The 13167-nt window shown below is 45.5% G+C and overlaps 1 protein-coding gene across 2 annotated transcripts; it reads right to left on the reverse strand.

The window, feature by feature from the left end:
• Positions 1-6969: 6969 nt before the first annotated feature.
• Positions 6970-12798, reverse strand: LOC4804620 (uncharacterized). Of its 2 annotated transcripts, none has more exons than XM_033378668.1 (6): positions 12706-12798; positions 10160-11566; positions 8241-8364; positions 8037-8179; positions 7624-7971; positions 6970-7556 (listed from the first exon to the last, which is right to left on the reverse strand). In XM_033378668.1, exons 1-6 carry the CDS (start codon positions 12770-12772, stop codon positions 7030-7032), a joined length of 2616 nt encoding a protein of 871 aa, XP_033234559.1. In that variant the 5' UTR covers positions 12773-12798; the 3' UTR covers positions 6970-7029. The 2 variants fall into 2 exon arrangements, with proteins under 2 accessions (XP_033234559.1, XP_001361153.5); XM_001361116.5 differs by lacking the exons at positions 6970-7556; positions 7624-7971; positions 8037-8179; positions 8241-8364 and adding exons at positions 8462-9181; positions 9239-9583; positions 9646-9788; positions 9851-9983 and having other exon boundaries at positions 12706-12787.
• Positions 12799-13167: the final 369 nt, after the last annotated feature.

A 13167-nucleotide genomic window follows, 5' to 3' on the forward strand; every position in this document is an offset into this window, starting at 1 on the left:
CAGCCCAGACCGGGCTTAATTTGGGCCGAACTAGGACCTAAAAATCCCCACTGTACAAAGGCTAGTGCAACAAAATCTGAGCCAACAAAACGTGGATACACTCGGCACCCACTCCATCAAGGGTTTGTCATGTGATGCTGGCCAAACTATTTCCGAAATCAAATTAGAAGTCTGGAACTATTTCCCACACATCTTTTGGATTGTCATGCCTCTGGGCAAGGCTGCTCTGCTCGTAGGTCCTTCGAAGTTGACAAAAGTTTCGCATTTGTATAATAAAATCAATAAATGGCTTCTGAACTTTGCTTATTGCCTTTTTGTTTGGACTCTTTAAAGTTGTTGGAATTGAATTTTGATTTATTTGGGTCTTTTAGGGAGCTGGGAGCTGGGTGCAGCACTCCTATCTGCGTTTATCTTTCCATTTAAGCACCTCCATGCGGTGTCTGGCCATGCATTTTTCATGACACCTTTTTAAGCCAAGCAGGTCCTGGCCATGCCGAAGTATAAGGATAATAGCTGGTTACTGTTATAGCAGCAAGGCACCACAGCAACCGTCAGCAAACACTGCAGTCGCATCCGACCAAGATTGTACTGGCAGCAGCCAGGCATAGGATACACTCAACGAAGCTGTCGCCTGGATCCTGGACCAAAGCAGATGTAGCGGAGAGAGGGCAGGACATGAATAATAAATGCTCGAGCAACGTCCAGTTGGAATATGTGCTAAACTGTCAGTAATTGGAGACACGCCGAGCACTTAGCCATACACAGGCATCTCACAGCCGATCCCCCTCTAAAAGCTACACACAACCGCAAGGAAACCCTTCTCCTCTGGAATGAGCTTTCGCCACGGCAATTAACTTTACAAATCGCATGTGAGTCTGTGATTAATTATTCCAAAACCGGACACTCACACCCGCTCGAGCTCGCAAACCGGACAGTTAACCCATTTCGGCCTCGATGAGGGTTGCACTAACAGCTGCAGAAGGGGTCGTTGTGTGCGGGGGTGTGTGCCCGAATTTTTGACATTTCACATTTTTGGAGCACATTTGATGAATGTTTGCTCATAAGGCGTAAATTGAAACTATTCTTGACCATTCTGGACCCGAAACTTGCCCATTTGACCACATGCCGCTTAGCACATGGGTTGGCTAGGCCCTAACCCCTACCCCCGCCCGTCACACATGTGTTGCCCCAGAAAAGGGTTCTCCTTTCGGTTCGGTTTTCTTGCCGAGACGTGCCAAAGTTTTGCATTAATTTTGACTCGGTCAACACTTCATTAATCACACCCCACTGGGTGCACGTAGTCCAGCGTCTTGTGGTCAAGGACATGGGCGTGTGTGGGCCAAAAGTTTTATTAGATGCTTATCGCTATATTGAAAATTTGAAACACGTGGTCCTTTCCCAATTAATTTACGAGTATATTCCTATTTAAAGGCACGCACACAGCATCCTGTTTGGAATCATCCTGTCCTCCCAGCCCTGTCGTGTGTGGCATGCCTCATTCGAATATTCAAAATCCCTATTTTCACGGATCCCTACCTAGGTCTTGGTGAACAGCTGTTGGCCCATCTACAACCAAAAAAACAAGACAAAAAGGGGTAGCTTGGGGTTGATGACCGTGACAGCACATCCCTTTAAGACCGAAGCAGATGATGCAGAGAAAGGAAACAAGGATTAGGCTGCATGCAGTATTCAAATCGACTCTGATTGTCGTGTATTATTTCTAAGAGCTAACTTCTGTTAAAGTGTTTGCCCCTGCCCTGCTTTTAATTTTAAGAAAAAGTCAAAACAAACGCAAAAAAGTGCATTTAACAACTCAAAAAGTGGGAAATTTCATTTTGCCTGGAGTGGAAAAAGCGAAGAAAAACTTATTTAAGCCTGTTATAGTATGTGTGCGTGTGTGTGTGTCTGAGGCAGCATCCTTCTGTATCCTTCATCATTTGCAGCTCCGTTGGTTCCTGCCGCTGCCGCTGCCGCTGCCGCTGCTGCTGCTGCGGATGATGAAGAGGTACTACAGCTGCAATGTGAACTCTGTGAGAGAAAAAAAAGAGAGATCCCCCGTCCCGTTTTACATGCAAAAACAACAACTGCCTTGGGATGCCCCTTAGTTTTTGCAGTGGAGTGGCAAAAAGTTAATGGATTGTTAGCTTGCGGTTTCCTTGGTATCTGCAATTAAAACGCAAGGATACGGTGCTCCGTCTTCATGGAGGATCCTCACATCCCATTGTGCTTCGTTTGCAGTTAATGAAATGGTTATGAGTGTTTGTTACTTTGCATCCACTAAATAATTGCCAAAGGGTAGGCATCTGCGGAATACTCGCATGCGAGTGTCTGCATTCACCGAAAAGTTTCAGTTACCGGCTGCTTCTCGCCCCATGCCCAAGTCGCCAAACTTTTTTGCCGCACCAGATTTGGCCTGCTTGAAAAAATTCAACAAAATGTGATATTTTTTGCTTTTGAGATTCTTTCCTGTACCCTCTGTCCCTCACAGACCGTCGTAGAACATATTACAGGCATCATTATGCAATAATCATATTACTCTAGAGGGTATGTTGTAGAAACCTACTTTGAAACTATCTATCTTTAAGCTAAAGCTAACATAAGTCTTTCATTGGGAGATGGGAAAGACCGTTCCTCCCATAACATTTTTAATTCCTTTAAGGCATTCCATTCCGATTGCTTTAACAGCGTATTCAAATTTATGGACATGTCATATTTGAATGGAACAAAAATCGATAGCCTACATTTGAAGCATCTCCAGGCAGGCAAAAAAAAGGAACCTGCGAGCTGGGAACAATACCCAAAGAACAAAGAAGGAAGTACCCCCAATTCAGACACTGAAGTTCTTGTACGAGTATGTTTTTTGTTTTGTCCTTTTTTGATGAAAGGGAAACGACTAAGCCAAGTATGTGCTCCAGCTTCAGATGCGTGGATTTGGATCGAAAGAAAACTGTAAACTTCCTCGCGATTCAACACCCGCTAATATCAGCTGGCCAGCTCCTTCGTTTCCAAATAAATCGCAGGTTTTCCAGGTCCCATTACACCATATAATATATGAATGGCAAATTATGAAGCAAACAAAGTCACGTGCCCTGTTCCGTCAACATGTGAGCTTCATAATGAAACTGCCCGGAGCACTCCTCTTTTCAGAATGTCACTGAGCTGAGCTGAGCTGAGCTTCGCTTCGTCCTTGTCGGTTTCTCGTCTGCTTGCCCATTCAGGTCAGAAAAGGATTTTTGGGTCTCCGGTCACGCCAGACGCATATGCTAATTAGGCAATTAATATTTGTGGGCGAGACAACTTAATTTATTTACCAAGAAAGCATATTTTCTTGTATGAAATGTGATATTGGTCCTTGGTCCCTGGTCCCTGGTCCTTTTTCACTTCCATTTGAAGTTTCGAGCGTGAGTGTGTGCGTCATGCGGTAAGACAATAAACTTATCACATGTTACCCATTGCTCGGGGCCAAAAACTTTTGCAGCCAGTTTGATTTGCGGTCGTCCTGGCTTTGTTCTCTATACTCCTGTGTCCCCACTCCTTAGCCTCCGCCTGTCAGGACACTGATATGCGACTCAGGCTCTGGTCCTATATCGCATGTTATTTAAGTATTTCATCAACTTTCAATGCACAGTCAGCAATAATATTGTCTTAGACACATTCTCGAGTGCAAATCTAGGAGAGGAGAGGAGTGGCGAGGCGAGGCTCGGGTCTTCTTTGCGGTCACAGCCGGTCGGTCGGCTTAGTCGAGCATATATAGAGTGGGGCGGGCTCCTTGAAGACGGGCGAGAGAAGTGCATACAGAAACTCGAGCTTCTGTATCTCGGGGCGACATTTGTCAGACGCCAGCTAAAGTAAAATGAGTTGAAATGGGCTGCGGCTGCGGCTGCGGCTTTCTGACAGATTTGATTAAGTTTATTTGCCCGAATGGGACAGCCAAGTGGGCAGCCGGGCCACATGATACACGGCATAAATAATTCCCATTCGTTTTACTGGGATATGTCTTGTGTTTTTTAAAAAACCTCCTACCTGTCTCGATTTTTCAACACTGTCTTTATGGTTTCACAGACGTAAGTTAATCGAAAGTTAAATAACTCTGAGCTGAGCTCCCAACGTCCTTCTTCCACAGCCTCAGTACCCAAAAATCGTCCACCCACCGCTAAACGGAAAACTTTTCGCTTCAGCCAAGACGAAAAGTTTGGCTTGCGTATGCGTAATGTGGCAGTAAGTGTTGGGCTCGATTAAAAGAGGATTTTATACATTCTGCGCTCTGCTCCTTGCTGGAACTGGAGCGTATGCCTTGGCTCGTCAATGTGAAGATATAATTTCATATTATCATCGCTTTGTGACGCTACAAAAAATGTAATTAAAACATAAATAAACTTATTTCTAAAAACTGCTTTAAAAAATAAATAGAAATAGAAATATAATGCTCTACAGTCAACAAAAAACAAACGAATAAACAGCCATAGAGTTTACAAACAAAAACGGAAATAAACATTGCAAAAAGTTTTGTAGCGTTCTTTTTGCAGATCTTTTTTCTAGCGGCATTCGTGCACTTCAGCTCAAGTATGCGGTCCCTATTTACATAGCCTTTCTGTTATATTTTTCAACTGTTAGTATATAAATTTTCACCAGAAGCCTGCCACGACCAAAAGCAGAGTTTCTCCAAAGTCAAAAGTACTTGGAGCGTGCCGTAACCTCCCCCCCCCCTTGAGTATGTTTGCGCTTACGTTCCGGTGACTTTTCTACGAGGCTTCAAAGATGGATTTTATGCGCGAACCGGTTAGTCCCGGCTAAGGCTCATTGTCCAGTTGACAGGTTTCCAAAACATAGTGGCACGTGTGTCAACGAAAACAAACAATGTATTCAGGGCTGACCCCTGCTGCCAGGACTGACCACTGATACAAATTCCGACAATGGACACATTAAAAGGATATCATAAGTGTTGACCAATTTGTACTCGTGCTTTCATGTTTTTCAATTTTACGCAACATTAAAGTTGACCTAAGGTCATTTAATAACCGGCTCAGTCCGTGCTGCGATAGGAAACCAGTTTCAATACCCATTCCCATTCCCACTCGCCCTTGCCTTTGCCCTCGCCCTTGCACACAATGCAACCACCAAGGCGGGGAGGCGTCAATCGAAAACTGCTCCTGGACAGGGGTCAGGGATGATGCCAATTGGTTGCCTGACATTTTGTTTTGCGGCTCGTGCTTACATTTTCCAATTTGTGGAGGGGCAAATGCAACACTTGACATGTGCATGAGCCCTGAGCTATGTTTGGGGTGTTGCATCCAGACAGACTGCGTGCCAGACGGGGGGGGGCTGACTCCACTTTGTCATATGCATGCTAGCTGACAGGTCTCTATAGTCTATATAGACAAGAGTTGTGTACCTTTTTGGTTGAAATATAATAATTTAAAGTTACACATTCGATTAGGCACACCCCTCTCTCTCGCTCACTCTCTTCTACTTTACCCCTCGCAACGCACCAGCACTTCTGTCTGTGCATCCTTTCGCTTGATTACAAAGATTACAAAGCCCCACAAAAACACCTCCTTGCTCCTGTCCGCCTCCAACAAAGCGCCTTTTGTGCCCCAAAATTTGGTTTGCTGCCAAAGCAACAATAGCAAAACCGTTGCCTACTCGCGGGGGTTGTCAACAGCCAACAGTCGACATTCAACATGCTCCTGACAAGAATTACATCTGAAAGCCAAAAATAAAATTGATGATTTTTGTTTTTCCTCGAACACTCCGAGCACTTGAATGCTAGTCGGTAGTGTGGAACGGAGCTCCAAAGATCTTTAGATTATTAAAAATGTTGCACTGGCAGGACGACGGCACTCCTACTAGAAAATTTTGACGTTTCGTAAATTAAAGTGACTTGTCGCCTTAGGGCTTTCATTTTACTTTTGGCTTTTACTCCTGGCACCTCGTGAATGCACAAATTATAAAAAAAAAGAGGAACGAGCAGCGAAAGTGTTCTTAGATTCGAGTCCAAATAGTCGCATCTTGTGGCTTTTGGAGACGCTTGCGTTAATCAGCAGTCCTTGCTGTGCCCACAGAATCTCCAAAATCGTTGCTGCCTCTTCGGGAATGCCCATTAACACCCGGTGGACATGCTCAACCGAATGCAATTCCATCATTTGATGTCTCTGATATTGACATTATTATTATGATTATGGGCATAATCCTTATCCAATAGATAAACAACAACCTAAAGTGATCTCGCACATGCATCACAGACAACCAGTTGAAAATATTCCGTACACATTTCCACATAAACAGCTCGCCCCCTGGAGTTTTCCCTTGTCCACTAGGAGCGATTGTCACTTCTTCCCAGCTATCTGCGTACCGGCCCGCTGTGCCTGCTCTCTCTGGTTTTTTTTTCCCCCACCCAAAGGATAATCTATTCAGCTGGGCACTTTCCATGTTTCAGGTCAATTTAACTGACCCAAGGGACTAGTATTAAAATATAGTATTATTGATGAATGTATTCGATATAAACAGCAATAAACCCAAAATAATCCACATTTTTACTTCGTTTTTTCGTCGTGCGTGTACTTTTTCCACAATTTAAAATCGATAAAAGTATAGAATATCGATACCAAAAAAATCACTTCTTGTAACGAAAACTTGTATGTGATTTTTATCGTCACACCCTCTAGCCCTCTAGCGGTAGTCCTGCGAGGCAGAATATCCCGTTATATCCCAGCCCTCTATACCTCTGCCGGTAGTCCTGCGAGGCAGAATATCCCGTTATATCCCAGCCCTCTAGACCTCTGGCGGTAGTCCTGCGAAGCAGAATATCCCGTTATATCCCTGCCGCGCCACAGTTTTCGTGTCGTGTCGATGGTCACGTATTCTACATGTCCTGAGATTTTCAACGCACGGAAGGAACTTGGTCTACCATGGTACCAAAAACGGTACTTTGTACCCAAATATATTACGTTTTTCTAGGGACGAAATCACTTATTTGTACCTATATTTATTCATATTTGTTCAGCTTATTCGACTTTTCCGTATGTCACACTAGTTTTCCCTTAAGGATACGATTAGTAGAGCTGATGCTACCAATGATAGAGTCACCTGCTGGGCCACAGCGCCATTACAGCCGAGATTGTTTAAGCTGATGACATATTGGGCTTCGTCGGGCGTCTGGCATTCCGGATCAGTGCACGAGATCTCTCCAAAACTTTGAGCTTGCACGGAAAAGAATAAAGGGGGACACGGCTCAAAGTCATATCCAGTGCAAGCATCGGTCAGATCGTAGCTATACGATCCCAATGCCGTTGACTCGCAGCTCTCCCCATCCCTAAGTGGGGCGCTTAGATTTCGGAACGGCAGTGCAAGACTGCGTGACGTGCAGACTGTAAACGTAATTGATGATATTGGTGATATTTTGAGGTAGCGCATGCTCTGCCTGGCCGGCAGGTAGAGCGAATCCAGTCGGTAGAAATTAATGCTGCCCAAACGCTCAAATTGCTTCAGAGAGTTCATGCCAAACTCACTTATGGCTCCGTTGGAATAGCAACGTGGATTGGAAAGGCGACGGGGAACTGCAAATAACATAAGACATAGTTGAAATATTGTCCAATGTGAGGCCAAGAGAAGCCAAGCTCTTACCCTGCCGAATGCGTGTAATGACAGGGTCGCCACACAGCTCGGGTGACTTTTCAGTGTTCAGCACAAACAAATCTTTACTGGGGTCTTGCACAAAGTCGTGGAACCTCACTAGAGCCCCACCGCCGTAGTAAATGAAATGCAGGTTCGGAAGACTCTGCCCGAGACGCTCTATATAACTTTGGCAGTAGTCGTAGTCGCGCTCATTCACAAAGGATGTGGGACTTGGGATTAGCAGAGCAATTAGTGAACGTCCGCCAAGATTGTCAGCGGCTCGATCCGCTTCCAGTAGATCCTCCACTCTGTTGCTTAACGTATTCAGGATGAGCGGAAGATTGAATCCAGGCGGGTCTGAGATGCCAATAATAGTAAATCATACGATTCTGTATACAATCTAGATGTGTAGGAGAACTTACGCCAGTAGTGCGATGTGGAATTCCATTCTTCATACACATTGATAATGTAGTCGGTGGTGTTAACAAGGACCGAGGCATCGGAAGCTGCAAAAAGGGTTACCTTGCTGGCATAGGGATGTATGTTGATGCTCTGGAGTACATACCTACAACGAATTATTCAATCACAATCACACAATGAAGGAATCCCAGTAAAGAAAAACTTACGCCACGTAGTCCACCACCCAATTGTAGGGCCAATATGTGTCGACAAACACATAGATATCCGTGATTACTGTTGTCAAATTGGAAACATCGGACCATTGCTGAAACGGAAAGAAGTCCATTATCGCTGAAAATGAAACAAAGAACAATAAACTTTGATTAGTTTCGGTGCCTGTAAGGGGCCTAACTATCGGGAACCACTGTTGAAATAAAAGGGGTGTGCATAGTTCTAGTTGGGGACTTTATTCTATTTCACTGGAACATACAACTAATGTTTAAAAAACGTATAGGATTAATGTAAAACGACACAATAATTAACCCCACGGTTAGGGACGGGAAGGTATATGTATTTTGAACTCTGCGACTGCACCACAGTACCACTGCACTACTGTACCACTAATGCAACTATTGCAACAACTTTTGCAGAATCAAAGCGAACATTATTGTCAAAAGACTGGCTGTGAGTCCCGAGACTCCGCTGTAGCAGCCCATGTTGGTCATAGAAACAATGTAACGCCATTGATCTGGTGTCTGGCATGCGTTCTGTGTGCAGGATGTGGTGTTGGTGGTGGCCTGAACTGACAGATACAGATCAGGACACTGTGTGATGGTGTAGTAGCCGTTGCAAGCGCTGGATAGGTCATACGAAAAGCTGTTGCCGGTGATCTGAGAGCAGGTCTGTTCAATGGTGTTCGTGTTGGTCGAGCTTGTCGTTGAGTTCTGCTGGGGCCACTCATAGCTGCGCGAAGTGCAGATAGTATAGCTCCCACCATTCTGGGACTGAATCGTCACGAGGCGGTTGGAGCCAGTGCCGAAGAAGTAGTTGGCTGACACACGATAAAAGTTGACCATGCCAGGGCCGACGTACTGGTCCATCTGGTCAGTGCCCCAGCTGCTTGTGATCCAGGTCGATCCGCAGCGTGGATTGATGATGCGACGAGGTACTGAAAGACAAACATTGTCATTGCAACAACTCAAGCCAAATGAAACTATCTTCCTACTTTTTGCAATGCGCTTGGCCACTGGTCCTGCCGAAGTGGCCACCGTACTACCCAAGGTGAGTGAGAACAAATCCTGGGTGGGATCACGCACAAAGCTAGCGAAACGCTGAATGCTTCCGCCACCATAGTAGATGAAGCGCAGATCTGGTATCTGCTCTTGAATGTACTGGATTTCGGTGGTGGCGTAGGACGAGTCACCATCGTTGACGGTCTGCTGATTTGGTATGATCAGGGCCACCAAAGAGTGACCGCTCAGACTAGAATTGGTCTGCTCGGCGTTCATTAGGTTCTGGGTAATGTTCTGAATCGTACGCAGCACATTGGGCAAGTTCAGACCCTGGGCATCTGTAGGGGGAACCAAAAAAAGTTAGACTGGGATGCCAAATGCCTTGCCGGCAATGACCTACATGTCGCCTGTGTCGTCACATTCCACTGTTGGGAGACATCAGTGATGTAGTGTGTGGTGTTGACAATCACTGACCCGTCCTGAGCCGACAGCAAAGTAACTGTGCTGGCATATGGATGGATATTTAGCTGCTGCATGACGTAGCTGAAAGGGACCATCGAGTATAGTAAAGTACAAGTTAATAGCCCAATGGAAAGCCAACTTACAACACATAGTCAACAATGGAGCTGTACTGCCAGGAGGTGTCCAGGAAAATGTATAGATTGGTCATGGGAGTGATGACATCCGTCAAGTCCAGACTGCTGGTCGCCGTGCAGGAAACATCGTTCAGGGATTGCGCTGAGTCAGTGGGAGAAATAAGAAGAAAAAGGGTAATCCACAAGGACAGAAACGCAATGCATTGCTTGATTGCATCGTTAATCTAAGAAGCTCGCAAAGATCCTTTGGAAATTTACTATATGATTGTACAGAGTGGTTCCGCGATAGTGGTTCAAACAATGATCAAGATTACTTACGCACATACGTCACCAGGGAAAGGGCGGCGGTTGAAGCAAATTGGGTGATTGCCAACGGCTGGAGGGTGACACGCAACTGCATCTCCCGATCCAGGACCTGTGCGAAGGCACTGGTCTGCTCTGCCATTTCTGCCGATGGAGCCACATTGGGGAACTGGCTCTGCCGACTGCAAGCGTTGACCCCAGAACTTAGCACCCCATTCGTGGAGTAGTACATTCGAAGCAGTTGGGACAACTTTAAGCTGGACGCCTGCGTTCTCCAGTTGGCCACATTTTTGGCCAGAATTAAGCCATCAAGGCCTCCGCGAATCTCGGCATCGGTAGCTTCCAGATTGGTGCGCTGCGACAAGAAATACCAGTGCGGTAGAACCGTGTCGTTCCAGCCCCCAGTGGCGCCGACAGAAGCTGCATTGTTGGTGGACACCGGCACCTGCACCAGCGTGACTTCGGCCAAGTCTCCGGCCAGAGTAGCCGCCCAGCGATTGTCAATGCTGTTGGTTGTCTGGGACTGACTGCGTCCTCGCCCACGTCGTTGGCTGGCCAGAGCCAGCAAGGTGTTTAGCTGGACTGTCTGCTGCTGAACGCCAGCCGCAATTCCAGCTATCACGGTGCCGGCGGAAACGGTCCCCCAGGGGGTACGAACAAGGCCGTCTTCAACGGGACACTGGCTGGTGCCTTCCGTGCCCGAGTAAGCCCAGTCGGTCTCGTAGTCCAGTTCTCCGAACTGAACATATTTCGAGTCTGGGATGGCTGAGCGTCCCCGCTTCGGACGAGTGTCTTCACTCAACCACTCAACATCGCCGATGAAGTTGTTCTCGTCGTCATTCTTCGCTGACCGCGGCAGGCGGTGCGCCCGATATTGGGAGAGCTGGTTACAAACGCTGTTCTCGTCGCCGCGCACCCTCGTGTCGAAGGTGCTGGAGAGCATGAAATGTAGAGAGCATCGTTCCACACTGGTCAGCGAACTGTTGGGAAAACTGTTGGCATTGCCGGGGATGAGGCGCGAAAGCAAAATCCTAAACTTGGGAAACTGGAAGCCGGTCGGACTGTATGGAATAACACCATCGATGGCAGTCACACCAGGGGCCCTCTTGATGCCGTCCTGACGGAAGCGATGCAGCAAGGACACCGCCACTGTTCTAATGTCCGCCTGTACGCCGGACGTGGGGTAGCTGTTTTCCACCTTCTCGATCAGCGAAATCAGCGTGTCCATGTTGGCGGGTAGTCGATTGTCTCGGTTCATGAAATAGGATGTGTTGTAGCACTCCACGAGTGACGGTGGTATCTGCAGCATTGCATTTTCCTGTGCCTGCACAGTCCCCAGTATAAGGGTCAGACCCAGGCAGAGGGCTGCAGCCATGCAATTGGTGGGTATCATGGTGTGGTATGTCGTTTTCGTTTGGAAACCTATAACAAATTGATCTCGATTAAGCTTTCGATTGGTTTTACAATTACACATGCACATATGGTTAACCTTTTGCCTTATTAGGCTAGCCCTGACCCAAAAACATTCTAGACAGTAATAAATTCTGATATCGTTGGCCTGCCAGTGACTGAAATTAGTTTTGAAATTAGACCTATTTTTCACATTCCAATGGCTCACTCTCCCAGTCCGTATCGCAGTGGCCTTATCAATGAACAGCAAGCAGAATGGGCTTTTAGGTGTCTCAATGTTTACTCGTTGTAAATGCCAAGATACTATATTGATAACCTCATTGTAAATAAAAACAATAATTCCTTAAAAACGTTACTAATCGGTTGATAAATGACTAACGGATGAGTACTGGTAATATCTGAGTGAATAGGTACGGGTAAATTGAGATCCGTCGTTGGAAAGCAATAATGTGTCACTTCCGGTTCTTGTCGCGTCCGCCCTTACAACACGTACGTTGGCTAGCTGACAAAGATCCATATTACAGCCTGGATTATCGAAGGGAAGGTGACGTCATGTCCCGAATATTCCTTCACTCCACCCCGAAAAAAGTCTCTGTAAACGAGAATGAGTCAAGTGCAGACCACACAAACACACAAATGTATATGGTATGTATGTACTGCAGTGATACCGTTATCGGTTATCAGTTGTTAGAAGATCAACAACGAATTTTTGTACCCTTTTCTTCGGACTGCTAGCTGATATTTATTGGCATTGCCATACAACAGATAATACCGCTAGTTTGCGATACGGGGGTACCGACAACTATGAATACTATGCGTACACAGGAAAATGAGTCAGGTGTAAAACTCACAAAAGAACACTACAGACCTGCGCCCCAATTTATGGATTCACTATATATAAGCCAACACACTACAATTGAAGCCACTGTGATTAGATAACAAACTAACTTGTGGAAACTCTCAACTTTTAGTTTTCGGGGTAGTCCTTGCAATTGCTTTAAGCTGATGATTTCTTCCTTTATTTCTTTTTCTTAACGTAACCCACAGCACAGTTCACACTTTTATTACAGAATAATTCCTTTTTTTCGATCCGTCACTCTTTGAAAGTCTTTTTTCCATCTACCGATGTGCACAGCGCTTTCCAGCATTACCTTGTTCCACCTGTTGGACTGTTCGTACTGAAGTTGGGTTTTTTGAGCAAGTTAGTGCCTCGCCCATGTGCAAACTGAGGCAAGTGTGGTAATCTTTGAGAGAAGCTTATCAGTTGTTAGACTAATTTCAGTGATAAGATATGGCCCGTTTGGGACTGGGTGAATAATTCTGAGCAAAATGTGCAAATCAGTTTTTCATATCATTTCAGTTAAACATTTTTTCTGATACAGCGTTAATATCTTAAAATAATAAAATAATAAACAATATTTAAAAATAATAGAATATCATTAATCTATTTTCAAAAAAGAATGGCGCGATTTTTAAATTTTAAATAATCTACTAGCGCGTGCTTATTTAGTGCTGTGTAATTTCCAGCGGATGCGTAGCTTCACAGCACTGTCGATTAAATTAATCGGTTTTTTTATGTTTGTTCTGAAATTAACGGAAAGTGAATTTTTAAA

The sequence above is a fragment of the Drosophila pseudoobscura genome, chromosome 3 (genome assembly GCF_009870125.1).
Source record: "Drosophila pseudoobscura strain MV-25-SWS-2005 chromosome 3, UCI_Dpse_MV25, whole genome shotgun sequence".
Lineage (NCBI taxonomy): Eukaryota > Metazoa > Arthropoda > Insecta > Diptera > Drosophilidae > Drosophila > Drosophila pseudoobscura.